The 20,383-nt window shown below is 34.3% G+C and overlaps 1 protein-coding gene across 2 annotated transcripts in view; it reads right to left on the reverse strand.

Moving 5' to 3' along the window:
• Nucleotides 1-20,383, reverse strand: part of LOC149958852 (stromelysin-1-like) — a 127,131-nt gene that overhangs the window by 48,027 nt on the left and 58,721 nt on the right. For both annotated transcript variants that reach the window (XR_016478568.1, XM_090166251.1), the window contains exon 2: nt 17,414-17,679. Coding sequence is in view for 1 of the 2 variants with exons in the window: in XM_090166251.1 (XP_090022377.1) it covers nt 17,414-17,679 (266 nt within the window). In the remaining variant the exon portion in view is untranslated. The remainder of the gene's footprint in view (nt 1-17,413; nt 17,680-20,383) is intronic.

Here is a 20,383-nt window from a genome sequence, read left to right on the forward strand (position 1 = left end):
CTTTTAGAAGCCCGGCCACAGATCGGATTTTATTTAAAAAAAAAACTGAAACGTTTGACGTGTTCATTTCCTAAATCCGATACTTCTACTTCGACTGAAGCTAAGCCTTTAGTTTTAACTCCCCCACCGGTCCGCCTCCTCCTGACATCCCTAAATATGCAAGCCCACAGAGAGGGGGGGGGGGACCACCACTTGCTAATATAATATTACGAGTATACGTTTCTCGCCATAGCGGTAATTCCTAAATCATTTTTCACCTGCGCTTTAATTGTGACGGGAAAGGTTTTGGTTTGGTGTATGTTGTTGTCGTTGATGTATGTCGTTGTCGTTGGTGTATGTCGTTGTCGTGGGTGTATGTCGTTGTCGTTGGTGTATGTCGTTGTCGTTGGTGTATGTCGTTGTCGTTGGTGTATGTCGTTGTCGTTGTCAGGAGGTTCCTTTTCATATGTTCCGGGATTTCGTAGTAGGGAAGAGTAACCCTATGACGTCATTTTACTCCGATTCTGTGGTTAGGATTAGCTCGAGTCAGAGTAAAAACGTTGTTCCAAAATGGCTGCCTGTGACCTTTTTAGCAGATAAATTCTGGCTAGTAGCCGACAAAATCAGATTTTTTCTCTTTAGACCTCTTTTTCAGAAAGAGTAAAAAGAGTAGCCCTAATACTCCGGAACAAGCGAATAGTTTATGGAGCGGATAAATTATCATTTTAGGGTAAAAAGAGTGCACTTTTAGACCGAGAAAAGGCGAAAAGAAACCACCTGTCGTTGATGTATGTTGTTGTCCTTGATTTTTATACTTCGGATTGAAGTTTTTGTTTTTGTTTTGTAAACTGTGAAAAGCTACGATTTCGTAAAGAAATGTTTTTTTTTTTTCGATTATGATACGGAAAAAATATGCTATGTTAGAGATACACCTTATTTGCTAATATACTCAACAATTTTAAGAACTAGTTTTTAGGTGTTAATTTTAAAAAGAATGTAACCTCTAGAGGAATTTGGGGAAAATGCTTTTCTAGTAACAGCCAGGTCGGAGTTGTAGTTGCAACTATCGTACATTTTAGTAGTAATCTACCCATAACATACGAGTTTATTACAGAAGGACTAATGACGAAATTTATCCACGGCGTTTTAACATTTTTTTTAATGTTTGCAACGAAATCGTGTCGCTTACTATTCGTGTCTTGCTCGTGAGTGTGGACTATTTTCGTGTTTATTTGGCCAACATGACCGTGATGTGTTACGTATATTGAATATCATGGTGACTGTTTTAGGGCGGGGCTTAGGTACGACGTACGTCTACGAGAAAGCACCGAATTTGCGTTAATTTTAATAACTTTAAGCCTTAGCTTTCAAGTTTAATAACTTTAAGCCTTAGCTTTCAAGTTTAATAACTTTAAGCCTTAGCTTTCAAGTTTAATAACTTTAAGCTTTAGCTTTCAAGTTTAATAACTTTAAGCCTTAGCTTTCAAGTTTAATAACTTTAAGCCTTAGCTTTCAAGTTTAATAACTTTAAGCCTTAGCTTTCAAGTTTAATAACTTTAAGCCTTAGCTTTCAAGTTTAATAACTTTGAGCCTTAGCTTTCAAGTTTAATAACTTTAAGCCTTAGCTTTCAAGTTTAATAACTTTAAGCCTTAGCTTTCAAGTTTAATAACTTTAAGCCTTAGCTTTCAAGTTTAATAACTTTAAGCCTTAGCTTTCAAGTTTAATAACTTTAAGCCTTAGCTTTCAAGTTTAATAACTTTAAGCCTTAGCTTTCAAGTTTAATAACTTTAAGCCTTAGCTTTCAAGTTTAATAACTTTAAGCCTTAGCTTTCAAGTTTAATAACTTTAAGCCTTAGCTTTCAAGTTTAATAACTTTAAGCCTTAGCTTTCAAGTTTTATAAAATTTAGTTGATGGATCTTTAAAGCCAATTTCAAAATTAATGTTTAGTTAAATTTAAAGCTTTTTTAAGACGGCTACGAACGTCAGCGCCACGTGTGGCAGAAAATGGAAATATTTGTGTTCCATATCAAATACCTGAGGTTATATTCCATTAAGCGAAGTTTCAATAAAATCTGACACATGCGTAGTTAAACGAAAAAGCAGACGAGGATGGTATTTTGACCTCGGTGACCTATGACGTCAGCTTAGGCTTCCCTTTATTGTTATGTTAAAAGCCTACAGATGGCGGTGCGATTATTGAAACTCGCTTATTAAATAAAAAACGCTTTAATACAACTAAAATGACGTCACTATAGCAGGGTGACCACTGAAAAACACCAGGAATATAGGAAATTCAACAGTCGATTTATAGGAGAATATAGGAGTATTTTCTTTGATAATATATAGGAACATATATGAAAATTTGCGTAAGTAAAATTTAAATTTGATTTAATATAAAAGGAACTTCTTTTAAGCAAACGACGATTATCTAAATTCCGTTCAGTGCAGTTCTTTGGAGAAGCAGTTTACATTTTATCTGCATGCACGATTTTGAAAAACCTTGACATTTAATCAAAGAGATTTAGTACATTGAGCGCCATCTGTATTACGAAAAGCGAACTAGGCACGTGGCCAATTCGAAAAAACCGCGCGAAATACAAAATAATATCTAATTACCGGAAAATAGTTAAATTATAGGAAAATATAGGAAAATGGTTATGATAGGAAAATATAGGAAAATGGTTATATTATAGGAAAATGGTTAGATTATAGGAAAATGGTTATATTATAGGAAAATGGTTATATTATAGGAAAATGGTTATATTATAGGAAAATGGTTAAATTATAGGAAAATAAAAGAAAAATGGTTAAATTATAGGAAAATAAAGGAAAATGGTTAAATTATAGGAAAATAAAGGAAAATGGTTAAATTATAGGAAAATAAAGGGAAAATGGTTAAAATTATAGGAAAATATAGGAAAATGGTTAAATTATAGGAAAATAAAGGAAAAATGGTTAAATTATAGTAAAATAAAGGAAAACATTGAAATATAGGAAACATTATAAAATAAAGGACGAATGGTCACCCTGCTATAGATAAAAAATTTGGTACACTTTAAATCTAAAAATCTATTTTAAAGGGAGTGTAACCCCTCTTGTTTGGTAGGGTGTGCTTAGTCTATACCGACTAGCTTCTACAAGCCTTCCTACTACTTCCTTGCCCCCCCCCCCCCTCCGCTAGAAAGGCTTGGTGAAGCTAGTCTGTATTGTCTAAGCACACCCTACCAAACAAGAGGGGTTATACTCCCTTTAATGAAGACCTTAAGAGTTGACCAATGCGGGAAAAATACTATTGACATGGTTAGGACCACCTTGTTTATGTAGATTGTCGGTAGTGTTTTTCGGGGTAATGCTTTCGCAGAAAGGGCGAGGGGGGAAGTATCGTGGGTCCTTGATCGTTGGCATCGTGTTACCCCAGATGGGGGGTCGCAAAAAGGGGGGGATAGTGGGGGAGGGTAGGCAATGAATGGGAGAGGAACCACCTGAATGTGCTAGCTTCTCGAGTTGCTTTCTCCGCTAAGGATTTAAACCATCCGCCACAGATATCATATTTTGACCACGCATATACACTATGCGCCAAAACCTTCATTGTTCTTGGGCTCTGAAAAGACTTTTTAAAAGCCTTTTTTGGCTGGCATTGGAGAGATTCTTTAAAGGGAATATACCCTCCAACTATTTAATTATAATAATAATCAGTTAGGCTAATACCCAAAGCACCACTTTATATCTCTATCATAATTTAGTTAGCAATGCCACTATAATAAATTTGAACCACGCCCTGATATACAGCGCCGTCTAGCGCCATTCCCACGAAATAAACGCTAAATAATCTTAAAGGAAATATGTTCCATATTTAGGGCAAATCACTTAATTTCACCAGGTAATAATTATAATAATATTCAGCTAGGTTAATACCCTAGGCACCACACTAGGCCTAAGTCATCGACCGACTTTTAATACCTTTAGACAGGTGGCCTGTTCTCGGACTAAAAGTGTACTCTTTTTACCCTAAAACGTGTTATTCGCCTGTTCCGGGGATGAGAATTACTCCGGCCCATAAACTATTCGCTTGTTCCGGAGTATTAGGGCTACTCTTTTTACTCCTTCTGAAAAGGAGGTGTAAAGGAGTAAATCGGATTTGGTCGTCTGCTAGCCATAATTTATCTTCTGAAAAGGTACAGGCAGCCATTTTGGGAAAACGTTTTTACTGCGACTTAAACTATTCGCCAGCACAAAATCGGAGTAAAATGACGTCACAGCCTTACTCTTCTTACCCAACTCCGAAACCCCGAACAAACGAAAAGAAACCACCTATTAATTCAGGTGGCCGGGTTGTACTGCGTAATATTTTGGTGTCAAACCCTTAATGCGGAAGGAGTTGTTCTCAGTTTTCATCCCAGATTTAGCTCCATAACGAACCACTATTGTCCTAGTAAACGCCAATTTTAAAATTTCAAGTTAATAGTACATTCAAGTACATATGTGAATCGTACACTTATTGGAAAAATTTCAACTCGCCAAAACAATAGGCCTTTCTATAAATTAACGTGGCCTTCTTGTTTACAATGCTTCCCAATCTCTCCCACTAAAGAGAGCTAATTCATTCGTCCATAGTTTTGACTGCACAATTTCAAGAACAAGCTGGGCAGTCGTAGCGAATTTATGGAAAGGCCTATTCATGAAAGAGATATACCAATAAATACCACCAACATTACCATAAAAATGGCGTTTACTAGGTTTTACTAAGGGACAAGCAACCTTACTAAAGGTTACAAAAAGGTATATTTTACGCTTTTTATTAAAAATTTACTAGCTTGTTTGTAACCCAATCTATAATGAATATTTAGTAAAGTCTAAAGGAATTTGTGTCTTTTCACGTATCCCACATTACCACAATAATTATTTTTCGGATATTCTATTTTTAAAAGTTTGTAGTAACGCAGTTTTTTGAAATATAAAATCCTCCTAAATATAGCCCAGAAGTTGTCAAAGTGTTGGATAAATACTAGAAATCAGAGGCTGAAATCTGGATTTAAGTATTATTAAAGGATATTAATAATAGAAATCCAATGCCAATTGCCAAATCGTAAGCTGAAATCTCGCCGGATTTACAAACAGTGGCGGCGATCGGAAAATATTTCTGTGGGGGCCCGGGCCATTATTTTTTCATCTAAATATACTTAAAACTGAAGCAAGAAAATGTACAGCTCTAAATTTCTATATATTTTTAAAAGTGTTCTTTATAATATCTCATCCGGCATGGATTACATTGATAATAAAAGTTAAGTCTTTAGAAAAATATCTGTGTACATGGCTAGATAATTAAGCCCTTCTTGGCCACATACTTAACGAAGGTATTTGAGGTAAAATAGGGTACACGACGGGGCGATTTTCTGTTTGGACGAATCTATCGAAATCAATTTTACGGTTATATCATCTTAACGCTACTCGAATCTGCAATCTCAAAATAACTTCTGTCAAAAGACTGAATTCGGACCCAAATAAAGGCAGTGATATTATAAATTTTACCCTGGTTGCTATTTTTCCTCAATTTAATTTCTGTGGGGGCTCTGCCCTCGTTTGGATTTCCCTGTGGGGGCTCGAGCCCCAGAGCCCCCACGGGATCGCCGTCACTGTTTACAAATTGTCGTTTGATTTTGGAAATCCCGTACACAATACAGAGAAGCGTTCGACGTGTTTGCAGAGTAGTATGAACTACGTTCATTTTTGCCTAATATTTCGAAATGGTTACGGATTTAAAGAAAATACTATTTTAAGAATTGCAAATTATAAAATGTACAACCTTTCTGGTTTAAAATATAACCGGGTACCCGACGAAATGCTTATTTTACGACATGTTTAGACAATACTATTTCAGTTTAGCATATTTGCATGAAACCAACGATAAGTCGATATAACTACCTCCAACGTTGCTGTAGCCCTCTCAATTAATAAATTAATAAGTAATTATAAAATGTATATCTTTTCTAACTTATATATAACCGTGTAGCTGACGACGAAATGCTAATGTTACGGCGTATTTAGACCGTACTAATTCAGATTAGTGTTTTATCATGAAACCAACGATAAGTCGACTAAATTACCTCCATCGTTGTTTAAACCCCTTAATTAACTAATTAATGTAATAATACTACATGTAGATATCTATATTTATATATCTATATATCGTTGTTTTGAATTAAAGTAACGATATTTTGTATTCGGCAAATAGTATTGTCCAAATATAAATATTTCTTCGTCGTGTGCCCGGTTTTATTCACTTCCCAATTTTACAAAGTCATCGGGACAGAACTTCGTAACAGCATCGCTTGTTGGTTTCTAGTAGCAACAATTCACTAAGTGACGCCATATCCGATCGAGACCAATTACACACTTTGACAACAATTCACTAAGTGACGTCATATTCGATCGAGTCCAATTAAACACGCAGTTTTAGTTTTAAGAAGACGACCCTAGAATCTTTAACGTTGTCGCATTTCTGTCAAACTGGCAACTAGCCGTTAAAAACGAAACCTATCAAGTTGCAATTTTGGGGTCGCACTGACGCTTGGGGGCGTTGTAAGAAACTTTAACCGATGGGGCCTGTCGGGCCAAATACTTTTTGACATTTTTGAGCAGATTTGTCTCTTAAAATATCAAATTTTTAAAAGACTCCAAATGTCGTTCCACCTCCTTTGTCCACCCGAAGACCGAAATATGCCAAGTTTTGCTTTGATAGAAATCGACTGTTATATTATTATAACACACTTTTCTGTTATGACTGTCTTTCAAACCAAAACAATTTCCGGCTCAAAATTCCGATTGTTTCCCATAGAACATTTTTGCAATATCTGATTTTCAAATATTAGGCTACTAATAAAAAATAAAAACAACGATTTTTTCTACTGCACAAAATTTAATTAAAACTAAAAATATTTAATTACACAATCGAAACTAGTCGGGTTGTGTAATTAAATATTTTTAGTTTTAATTAAATTTTGTGCACTAGAAAAAATCGTTGTTTTTATTGTTTATTAGTAATTTTTGCGCAAGTTGCTAGATTATAATTTCGATTAAATATTAAGCTGTTTTTAAGTTTATCATTGGTTATTGGATATTGGAAAAAGTATATAATATATTTATATCTTATAGATAAGTGTACTTGTGACTATATTGCTAAAGGTATTGGCTTAAAAAATGTACTTTGGCGAGTTTGTTCTTATTTTGCAAACTTCGTTTTAGAATAAAATATATTGATATAGGTATAGTTAGTAATTATAAGATATATCATATATTTCTTACGTGCTTCTAAAATATATAAAATACTTTTAGATATATTACATGCTTCTGAGCCGGGTTGGCACTTTTTGGATTTTTTTAATAAAAATGAAATCAATCGAATTTTTTGATTTAATTCGGATTTTTGGGATTGTATTGAATTTATTAATTTTCATACAATTAATGGCTCTCTTCCTGTATAATTAACGGTTATTTTACTTTTATCAGTTAAGCTAATCTCGAATTAAATGAAATCTTAATTAAATTTAATTATTATTTAATATATTACTTTGTTCAAATTTTTAGTATTTATTTTTTAAGAACCTATTTTTTGCCATTTTTTATTCCTCCATTGAAATACATTGTGTGATTTAAATCAATGATATTTTAAAAAAATTACTTGATTAAAATTATGATTCAAATCAATGATATTTTAAAAAAATTACTTGATTAAAATTATGATTCAAATCAATGATATTTTAAAAAAATAACTTGATTAAAATTATGATTTAAATCAATGATATTTTTAAAAAAATTAACTTGATTTAAATTATGTTTTAAATCAATGATATTTAAAAAAACTTGATTTAAATTATGATTTAAATCAATGATATTTAAAAAAACTTGATTTAAATTATGATTTAAATCAATGATATTTTAAAAAAATAACTTGAGATAATACCAGATAAATATTTTACTATGTACTTCTGAGATTAATTAAGTTCTTGTGGGACATATCATATTATAAGCTTTAGCGAAATATATAATACACTTCAGAGAAATATTATATTATGTACTTCTGAGATGAATTAGGTTCTTGTTGGACATATTATATTGTAAAATTTAGCGAAATATATAATAAACTTCAGAGAAATATTATATTATGTACTTCTGGGATGAATTAGGTTCTTGTGGGACATATTATATTATAAAGTTTAGCGAAATATATGATACACTTCAGAGAAGTATTATATTATGTACTTCTGAGATGAATTAGGATCTTGTGGGACATATTATATTATATTATAAACTTAAGCGAAATATATGATACACTTCAGAGAAGTATTATATTACGTACTTCTGAGATGAATTAGGTTCTTGTTGGACATATTATATTGTAAAATTTAGCGAAATATATAATAAACTTCAGAGAAATATTATATTATGTACTTCTGGGATGAATTAGGTTCTTGTGGGACATATTATATTATAAACTTTAGCGTAATATATAATACACTTCAGATAAATATTATATTATGTACTTCTGGGATGAATTAGGTTCTTGTGGGACATATTATATTATAAACTTTAGCGAAATATGTGATACACTTCAGAGAAATATTATATTATGTACTTCTGGGATGAATTAGGTTCTTGTGGGACATATCATATTATAAACTTTAGCGAAATATATGATACACTTCAGAGAAGTATTATATTACGTACTTCTGAGATGAATTAGGTTCTTGTTGGACATATTATATTGTAAAATTTAGCGAAATATATAATAAACTTCAGAGAAATATTATATTATGTACTTCTGGGATGAATTAGGTTCTTGTGGGACATATTATATTATAAAGTTTAGCGAAATATATGATACACTTCAGAGAAGTATTATATTATGTACTTCTGAGATGAATTAGGATCTTGTGGGACATATTATATTATATTATAAACTTAAGCGAAATATATAATACACTTCAGATAAATATTATATTATGTATTTCTGAGAGGAATTAAGCTCTTTTGGGAAATATTATAATATATTCCGAGATATATATTACTTTTAATAAATATATGATATACACGAACTAGTGAGCAGAACAGGATATAGTATGCAATGTAATCGTTGTTGTTATGCCGTGTGTTCCTGTTCGTAATTATTTATTTGAATCGTTGCAAAGGCATCCTTTAATAAACCGGGAATTGACTTGGGGTACATATCATATTGTAAATATTAGAGAAATGTATAATACACTTCAGAAGAATATTATATTATGTACTTCTGAGAGGAATTAAGCTCTTTTGGGAAATATTATAATATATTCCGAGATATATATTACTTTTAATAAATATATGATATACACGAACTAGTGAGCAGAACAGGATATAGTATGCAATGTAATCGTTGTTGTTATGCCGTGTGTTCCTGTTCGTAATTATTTATTTGAATCGTTGCAAAGGCATCCTTTAATAAACCGGGAATTGACTGCTTTCGTTAATTTTAATCGCACTCGCAACAACGCTTTCCGGCGAAGTAAATTAATTTGATAACAAAACATTTACTTCCTTCTAATTAATTCCTGAACAAACAATTAGTATAATTAGTTTGGATGCCGATGGTTAATAAAATATTGTTCAAATTAATGAGTAGGTGCTGTAAAAGAATCAACTTGGTTTTGCTCACTATGTCCGCCATTAGGATGTGAAAAGGCGAATGATCGGACAGATGTTAAATATGATAGTGAAACTCTACTCATTTATCGGTAAATTTTTTAAACAAATCCTTGTATAAAGTGAAATAAGCATACCTTATTGATTGTGTTAATATTTTATTAATAATAATAAGACTATATTTTGAAATATATTATCTTAAAGGGGAACGGTCAAGCTTTAACCAGTTAGATAGCCCTATAGTCCATTAAAAACTAAAATTTATGGCGAAAACCGCATCAAAAAATATTGAGTGGTTAATTTTTAATAAAATAAAGAAATTTCGGGAAATCGAAAATCGCGCGTCCGCCGCAACACCTGGTGAGAAGTCGGCGAGACGGAAAAACAACGTAAAAGCGCGCGCTGCTGAAGACGCAAAAAAATTGTTTTGCACGCGTGGCGCGTTCCAGTTATAAGAGACTTTTAAAGCCTAAATTGCGCGATTTTAAAAGTTAGGATAGTTCGCTAATCGCTCATACGGGGTTAGGGGCGCTGGCGGCAGCCCCTAAGATGGCGGCGAAAATTCCAACCCAAACACCTGACGTTATTTTTCGTTTCAACCTTTTGGGCCAAAAGCTATTTTTTCAAGACAAAAAAAGGTACGTGTTAGTATATTGAACGTATTGTTAATCTTTTGATACGGAAATAAGGCCATATTTGTAAAAGCTTAGCCGTTCCCCTTTAACGTAGGTTACCTTAACTATTTTAAAAAAATTAATTTTCTGACTGGCTTTTTTTTACAACAATACGGAAAGTAAGGGATACATATCTTGTTGCAGTTAAGTACGAATTAAACGTATTTATGGCAATTATAATAATAATACGAAATGGTTGCTTCCACATTTAAGCGTGATACGAAGTCTAAACGTTTGATTCGCGAAATCTTTAAACCAAGAATAATATGTTTTTCTTTCAAGGCAGGTTCGCAGACTTCAATCCGATCTTTGAACCGTTCAGCAGTTCGTGCACTTGGAAACATAGTCGTAAATTATGTAGCGAAAGTCTGGAGAGTCAGTCCAGGACCCCGTAAGGTCAATAAACTGTCTTCTGTATATACAACAAGCGAAGTTTCACATTCAAGATCTCCCTCTGTACACGTTCATTGATGTCGCGAAAGTTATGATAAATATTTGATTGTTTCATTCTGAGACCACAACACGACGTGGTAGCTGGATTTATAACTCTCTAGCAACGTAGTTTATTATCTTAAGAAAATCAGATATTTATTGAAAAAGAACTTGATATATGTTTACGGAACTAAACTTTTAAAATTTTTCATTATAATTTACAAGACGCCATTTCAGTATTTATTATGGCGCCATCTACGGCAGTTTTTCGAACTCAGATACCCCGTACAATTTAGTTTTGCCAAAAAAGATGGTTTTCTTATTATAATTTACAAGACTCCATTTCAGTTTTTATTGTGGCGCCATTTACGGTAGATTTTCGAAAGCGGAACCCGCGACAATTTATTTTTGGCAAGAAAGATGGTTTTCTTATTATAATATACAAGACGCCATTTCAGTACTTATTGTGGCGCCATCTACGGTAGATTTTTGAAAGCGGAACCCGCGACAATTTATTTTTGGCAAGAAAGATGGTTTTCGTATTACGCGTATTTCGGTATTTTGGATATATTATTTGTAATACGGCATTTTGGTATTTATTGTGGCGCCATCTACGGTAGATTTTTGAAAGCGGAACCCGCGACAATTTATTTTTGGCAAGAAAGATGGTTTTCGTATTACGCGTATTTCGGTATTTTGGATATATTATTTGTAATACGGCATTTTGGTATTTATTGTGGCGCCATCTACGGCAGTTTTTCGAACTCAGATACCCCGTACAATTTAGTTTTGACAAGAAAGATGGTTTTCGTATTACGCGTATTTCGGTATTTTGGATATATTATTTGTAATACGGCATTTTGGTATTTATTGTGGCGCCATCTACGGCAGTTTTTCGAACTCAGATACCCCGTACAATTTAGTTTTGACAAGAAAGATGGTTTTCGTATTACGCGTATTTCGGTATTTTGGACATATTATTTGTAATAAGCCATCTAAGGTATATTTTTCGAAAGCGGAACCCGCGACAATTTATTTTTGGCAAGAAAGATGGTTTTCGTATTACGCGTATTTCGGTATTTTGGATTTATTATTTCTAATACGCCACTTAATTATTTATTATGGCGCCATCTACGGTAGTTTTTCGATAGCAGATGCTAGTTTCATATGTATTACTAGAGCATAGCGCCGATTTGATTTGGGTCGGCGGCGGCGCGAGCTGCGCGAAGGGCCAAACGTATCTCCCCCTTTTTGAAAATTTTGAAAAAAAAAAGTCAAAAATAAAAAAATTTACGCAGAAAATCTCAAGATTTATCGGCGGCGGCGGTTCGGCGCCAGAGAAAATATCGGCGACGGCGGCGTTGGATCGGCGGCGCTAGGGTTTATGTAGTACTTCACTTCGGTATTAATGATGAATGTGCCATTTAAGGAATTGTTTCAAAAGCAGACTCTATCGTAAATAATATATTTGCCGTACTAAATATTTCTCTTTTTTTATAGTAGTATAGTTTTAGTAGATGGCGCAAGTGGTGTACTGTAGACAGTTTTAGCATCAAGAAAAGCGAACGTCTTTCATCCGGACATTTTTAGAAGTTTGATTCTTAAAGTCGTTTTAGCAAGTACTTGTGGAAGTATTGACATCGATTTTAGTAAAGTAGGGTACGCGACGACATAGAAGGACAATGTAGTACTGCCCAAACAAAGACTTTATCGTTGAGTGCCCTCCTTTACCTAAATAAACAGTGATGCCAGATTGAGGGAAATTTCCCACATCTAGGGAAATTTTGACCTCTATCAACGGTAAAAAGGGAAATCCGAACAAAAATTAGCTAAATCTAGGGAAATCCCAAGTACAAACTAGGATTTTTATACTGGTAAAATTGTTCCTAGTTTTTATTCATTGCGAGATGAAAATAAAAGTATAATTTTCTTCGGGAAATTGGTTATTTTTGTTTTACAACGTCCCAAGTAATTGTTTTACGCAAATATCATTGTTTTAAGTGTTTTGGAAAACTAGGGAAATTTTATTTTAAAAATGGAAATTTCAAGGGTCGGAAAGGGAAATTCCATTTTCGCGACATGGCATCACTGGAAATAAATATAAGCCGGCCAAATTGAACCAACTAGGTGTCGTTTGTAGGACCACCTCGATTTACCATGTGTTGAAGTAAAATGTTACAATGAGGGTCCATAGGGATATTAACTTATTATTTATAAACAGTGGCGGCGGAAATGGGGTGCAGGGGTACATTGTAGCTTCCCAGATTTCAGTCGGGTATTATTTCATAAATCAAATCCAAATTCATTCGAAGTATAGAAAATTTGGGTTAAGGAGGATATACGAAAACTATAAGAAAAAATAAATGTTTGAACAAAACTATGTAATCGGTTTTAGTTATTGTGTGGTAAAGTGGGGTACACGAGGACAGTAATTATATTCCGCGTCCGCGCAGCATATTTAGAGCTCATCTTTTCCCCCTATTTCCACCTCTGCTGCGCGTATATTGGCAATTTACCGGTTTGGTCGTGAAAGACGTCAACTCAGCTTGAGAGACTTTTAGACCTTTATTGGGTCGCGCTGTAACCTCAATTATTATTATTATTGTATTATTTATTGCAGTAATCTGCAATAAGTAAATAATACAATAATAATAATAATTTTAAAATTTTAATGTTAATTAATTAATTAATTCAATTTTAATGACATATTAATCAACAATAAAAAATGGTATATGTCCCTTTAAGGCTGCACCTATAACGAGCTCTAAAATGTTTTTTTCAGTTCGAAGAACTGTTTTGTTATAATATAATATGGGTTTGGACAAAATTAACAAATATGTTCTTACAAAATTACACGTTTCAAAGTAATAACATTAGCAGAATATTGAGATGAATAAATCTCTCTTAAGAGATATATTATATTATATTATTTTAACTATTTTTTTTGCAACACATCTCAAATTCAAATTGGAAATTTATTTAATTATTCAGTGGTTTAAAAAAATAAATTAACAATGTGGACTGTAAATTGAATTAATGTAATTTTAAGGAAGTAGGGAGGCTATAAAGTCGGATGTAAGTTTAAAAAAGACGGAAGTAGAATTTTAATCAAACTCTTTCATCTGTATCGACAATTAATTGAATTTCCTCTTAAGCGGGTGGCAAGGGTTTTAGTTTGAAAAAAAAAGCACTTAACCCCGCCTGGCAACTACTTAAACTTTACCCCCCTTTCCGGCTGTAACTTTAACTATAAGTCTACCCTTCTTTTTTTACAGACGCGGAAAAGTAGCCTTTCTCGTGACACCAACGCCATCTATGTTCTTAATTACTAAGCTTAGCTCTCGAAAGAAGTCGAAAAAATTTCCGAAATCACAGCTTTTTTTTTTCTTTCCAGTGTCGCCTCTCGAGAAGTCAATGAGAGTTAATGAGCCTCCCTGTCTTCACTGAACCGTCGCTAGGGTGCGCTTCAGGCGAGTTTTGGTTTCTCGGGACGAAATGATGGTGGCGCTCTATCTGTAACTCCTTTTATCCCGAGTTAATGGTCTAGATCACTCCAAAATCCGTTCTAATTGCGTCATTTAGTTTTATTAACTGGGTATTGCGCTCCTAATGCCTCTTATGGCCGATATAAATTAATTTGTAAGGTGCCGGATTAATTGTAAATTTAATTATTGAAAATGATCTGTATTCGCGGGGAAATGTGAACCACATAGTAGAGAGGTTAAGCAGAGCGCTCTAGACGTTTGAACGACAAGGTCGAGAGTCACGTGAAATCTTTCCACGGTTCTCTTTTCGTGTTTATACTTCGGACATGGTTGCCACAATGATTTCAAATTCAAATTCCCTGTTTTCCCGGACCATTTTAAGAGATTTTCCCCCACTTTTTAATTTTAATATCAAAGTTTTTATTTTATAAACAAATTTTAATGGATTTATAATTCAGTAAAAAGGTTATTGCAATGTTGAAATAATTTAGCCATTTTTTCAAGGAAATAAATGATAATCATAGCTCTAGAGTAAAATTACCTTCAAAACGTTATCATGATAAAATTGAATTCCCTGGTTTTTACAAATTCTTAAAATTCACTGACTTTTTCCTGACTTTTTACAAATACTTAAAATTCCTGACATTACCCTGACTTTTTAGGCCCATTTTTAAATTCCCTGATTTCCCTGACGTATGGCAACCCTGTCGGAGTATACTTGAACCGTTGCCTACGTTAGCAACGCTTGAACTTGAAGACGACGCCATGTATTAAATTTCTGTCGAGCTTATGTAACACGAAGTAAAATATCTATAGCGTTTAAATAAAAATACTTAATATTACAATTTTCCGGCTCAACAAATCGAGGTATAATTATGGCAGATTATTCCTTTTCTAGCAATTTGCGTTTTAGCCATCGTAAATAGTGGTTTAAATTGAAATGCCCTAAGCCTTGTATATTTAAGGCGAAATCGGACTACGGACACTCATTTAAAGTAAAGGAGGGTACAATGCTCACAGCCATGCATAAGGCGGGTTTTAGTATTGGTTAAACACTGTTTTAGTTTTGTCATGTACCCGGGTTTAGCAAATATTTATAAAATGTGTTAAAATTCTATTGTAACTGTGCGTGTTTTCTTTAACAGTAAAAGTGAAAGCACGCTTAACTGATTTAAAGAAATTAATTTGAGAAAGTTAATTTGCTTAACCTCTCTATTGAATTAAGTAGCGGACAACGTTCGAAGTGAAATGCTATTACAATCTAATGGTAAGAGTGACTAGTTCACGTTTTGAAACTTAGATGGCGCTAGTCAATCTACGCGTTGAGTAGATATCCGTACCCATTTCGAGTTAGCGAACTCTAAGAAACCTTTTCAACTAAACAGACGTATTTTGATTTATCACCTGCTTAGCAAACAAAAATTCGGCAGTCGATGAGTTTCTCGCGATGACCGCTAGGTGGCTCTGTATCAATATAAACTGAAAAGGCTAATTAGAGTTCGCAAACTCGGAATGGGTACGGATATTTTAAGCTCATGGCGTAGATTGAAAAGCGCCATCTAAGTTTCAAAACTTGAACTAGTCGCTATTACCATACGTTTGTGATTACGTTTCATCAAAAGTAAATGAACCAAAGTTATCAGACTGCTATTCTACCCATGTTGGAGGCAGTTTCCTTATGAAGTTACATTTTGACCTCGAATTTGAAATTTTTCGGGCTCCTAGGTCGAAAAAAAAAAGGTTTTTGTTTTTATGAAACCATTTTTCATACATAGAAATAGCTATACGCAAAATTCCCAAGTGCAGCTTATCGCGTCAGAAGAAAATAGCTTTTATTCGACTCAATTTTCTCATCATTTACATAAGGAAAACGCCCTCCGATTCTGAGCGCTATTTCGATAACTTTGGTTAATTTACTTCTGGTTTAACGTATAAGTGTATCAGATCCATATCTTTAACACGGAATGTTTTACTGTGAGCCAATTATAGAAAGGTCGCGCATTTTTTATGAACTTCAGCCTTCGTCATTAGGTCTAGATAATGACGTCGATAGAGTAATACCGCCGTGACGTATGTCGACGTCACCCATGCTTTCCCCTATAGATAAAAAAATGCCATGAAAATGGCCGCCATAGCCCAAAGCTACAGAGATATACTACTCTATTCTATGTCACTCATATTTATGAGAGACTTATGTAAAATTATTATTGACTTATGATAGCATGCCAAATTATGTTCGACTTAACTTGTAAGCCTTCATTTTACCATATGTAACATAATATCATAAGTATGACACCGCACTATATCGGTTAATGACAGTCTATCGTGAAGCGATTACGTAATCGAACGTTTCGGAAGACGATATTCCTACGTCACTTCCTACTTATCACTTAGTTATCAAAAGTACTACTACCATAAGTTGCAATTTAAACATAAGTATGTCAGATGGGTTATGTGATTATCCCAGTGACCAAATATATCGAAATGGCTCACTAATCCCTATATTTTATTGTCAGTGGCGAAAACACTTAAGTAAACGAACTCGAGAAGCATACTTATAAAAATTAAGTTACTTATGGCTATTACAAATCGTGGAAGTCATTCGTAAGAAAAATAACTTTAAGACAATTTATAACGTATTTAAAAAATAATTTTACAAAACAACCTCTAATTCGTTAACTTTTACATTGGGATCAATAGTATTGTCCAAACGCAAGATTTTGTCATCGGGTGCCCGGAGCTATCCACTTCTCATATTTTGTAAATTTACGAGTTCAAATTAATTTACAAAATGCATTGGCCCAAATAGTAATGTCAAACCTAAGTATTTATTCGTCGGGGACCCGGTTTTATGCAATTCTCATATTTAAAAAATTTTCGAGTGCAAATAAATGTACAAAATGCATTGGGCCCAATAGCGTTGTCCAAACACAAACGTTTCGTCGTCGGGTGCTCGGATTTATAATTTGTTTTTATTTTAAAACTTTACGAGTGTAATTTTATGTAAAAAAATCGTTGGGCCCAATAGTATTGTCCAAACCTAAGTATTTATTCGTCGGGTGCCCGGTTTTATCCAATTCTCGCATTTTGAAATTTTACGAATGCAGATTTGTAGAACTATCTTCGAAATTCTAAAACTATAATGAAAGTCGGTTTGTTATCTTACCTGATACTCCATGTGAGTCGGTTCCTGGTCCAGGACTGCCCTTGCAGGGCGTACCTGCGGACGCGGTCGGCCTTGCCAAGGAGATCCCGCATGCCGCATCTCTTGCGCTTCATCAGTTTGACGGTCTCCGCGTCGACCTCACCCGTTTCCGGGATACCGCCGAACTTCTGCATCACTCGGATGGCCTTACGCAACTGCTCCTCCGTTCGAAGGTTCCCCGACTCCAAACTAGATGGCGCCAGGTAGCCGAATTTCGACATGTAATTCTGACAAAGAGAAAGCAAAACGACATTATTGAGCTGCTGATTCTGTAAAGTTCTTTATTTGGCTTGTTAGATTATTTCCCTTTTCTATTGTGCCCGGTTCATTTCGTATTACGTCGGGTTTGTGACCTTTCTAATTATCGGGTTAAAGGTCAACTAAAAAATGTGGCGTTGAAAATATTTTAATTTAGTTTTAAGCAAAATAATTAGGTACACATAAGAAAGCGTTTTTAAGATTATTAGGGTAAGTAAAGACAGCCCTTTTCAGTTTTTTAAAAAATTATCAGTTTAGAGAAAAGATTACCCCTTTTAATGCAAAACCTGTGGCTAACCAAGAAAGCCCTTTTTAATGCAAAGCCTGTGGCTAACTCAGATTGCCCCTTTTTATTGCAAAACCTTTGGCTAACCAAGATTACCCCTTTTATTGCAAAACCTATGTCTAACCAAGATTACCGCCTTTTAATGCAAAACCTATGTCTAACCAAGTTTACCCCCTTTTAATGCAAAGTCTATGTCTAACCAAGATTACCCCCTTTTAATGCAAAACCTATGTCTAACCAAGATTGCCCCTTTTTATTGCAAAACCTTTGGCTAACCCAGATTACCCCCTTTTAATGCAAAACCTATGGCTAACCAAGATTACCCCTTTTATTGCAAAACCTTTGGCTAACTAAGATTGCCCCTTTTTATTGCAAAACCTTTGGCTAACCAAGATTACCCCTTTTATTGCAAAACCTTTGGCTAACCAAGATTGCCCCCTTTTAATGCCAAACCTTTGGCTAACCAAGATTACCCCTTTTATTGCAAAACCTTTGGCTAACCAAGATTGCCCCTTTTAATGCCAAACCTTTGGCTAATTAAGATTGCCCTTTTTTAATGCAAGAAAAAATATACCAAAATCTTTTAAAAAAATTCATTTAAATAAACAGACGATTTCTACCTTGAGAATGGCTATTTCGACCTTCAAAATGGCGGCTTTATAAATGGGAAATTTTAACCCTGCTACACACCATTATACAAATTATTTACAGGGAAAACAAACATTTAGCCATTGAAAGTTTGATTTTACAATAGATGGCGCCCATTTCAACCTTATCTCGGGAAGGAAATATATATTTTCAGATTTATTGTCAAATTTTAACTTTAATAAAACCAATTTAAACGATGTTTTTTTTTAATAAAAACTATAGACGAAAAATCAATTAGCAGTTATTATTATTATTATTAATATTATAATTTTCGCGGTTTTCAGATAATTTCAACATTTTCTACGTTTTGAGACTGTTGGCGCCATCTGCCAAGACATCGGATATTTAAAAAATAGTTCCTCTAATGGCGTTACCCCTGTGAAAGGATCTTCTCCGTCGTCCAACGCGCGTATCGATCTATTGGTGTATGAAATAATATTTGCCAATACCGCGTTTTATCAATAGTTCATTGAGATAACTTAATACCCTCCATTATCCATTTAATATTCTCGAGATAAATCAAAATCAAAGTCAAGTTAAGCCTTTGCAGCGATACGAGCGCGTGTACCCCTCCTCCCTCTGATACAACGCTGGCCTCTGACGCTGACGAAAACAAGCGTTTAGCAATTGAAAACGTCAAAAGTAACTTGCGAGTACGTTTCGATACGCCGTTATCGGTCTCCTAAAAATTGAAATACGATACGTCTTGTTAATGAGACTTTAGCGCCCTTTTTTGCTGGCCAAGGCTTATAGAAATATTGAAAAAACATCTCCAATCCAATGCTTAACCTTTTTTTTTAAGGCCTAACCGGAAGTCGTTTTTTTTCCCCTTTAAATCTTTTACAGTTGCCTCGCGGTTCCGTGAGGGTGCGCTGTTTGGTCTGTTTTGTGTCAAAATCGCTATCCACAGCGCGCGTTCTGGAACTCAACGGGTTTCAGATTCTTATTTTGTTTTTTAACGCGAGCGAAGACACGATGCAGACTGTGCTAAGACTAGCTAATTTTTTTCAGTCCTTGATTTTATCGTGGCTACCGGGAAGTAATGGAATTCATCCATTTGTAGGTTGTATGATGTCGTCTTAAAGGGGAACGGTCACCACCCTAAAACTGGTTAAAAACCATTTAAATGGATAGAGGACGTCCGAAAATAGCAATACAAAAAATTTCATGTTAATAATTCTAGTAGTTGATTTATTATTAGCAACCAAATTTCATGTTTTATCCCCCGCCGACTCGAGAATCTAAGAACCGCTTGGTTGAACCTACCTGCAGCGCCATCTCGTGAACGAAATATTATTTTCCTCGGTTTTATCGTGTCGTCTGCTACGAAATTCTCCTTGGCTTTTTAACCGAGTTATATCCGTAGATTGTAGTTTATCGTGTTTTTAAAACGCCTTTTCTTAAATTTTTGACGCTTCATTCTTTTGGCGCTGCACGTAGGTTCTACCGCGATTTCTGAAATTTTTGGAGCCGTTTGATGTAGGTTGCGGAAAAAGCAGCGTAACTTTTTAAATACTTTTCCAATAACTATTAAATTTTAGGGACGTAATCATTAATATATTTTCCATCATTCTGTAAAAAAACCTCGTAAATTTTGGTTTTCGTGACAATTCCCCTTTAAATAAATTTTGAAAAATATGTATCCTGAAAGTATTTATTTGTAATTGGGGATGATCTACTACCTAAGCTCCGCCCTGAAACGCCCAACCTTCGATTTCCTCAATTATATTGCGCCATCT

Source organism: Leiobunum rupestre, chromosome 2 (genome assembly GCF_980474605.1).
Source record: "Leiobunum rupestre chromosome 2, qqLeiRupe1.1.hap1, whole genome shotgun sequence".
Lineage (NCBI taxonomy): Eukaryota > Metazoa > Arthropoda > Arachnida > Opiliones > Sclerosomatidae > Leiobunum > Leiobunum rupestre.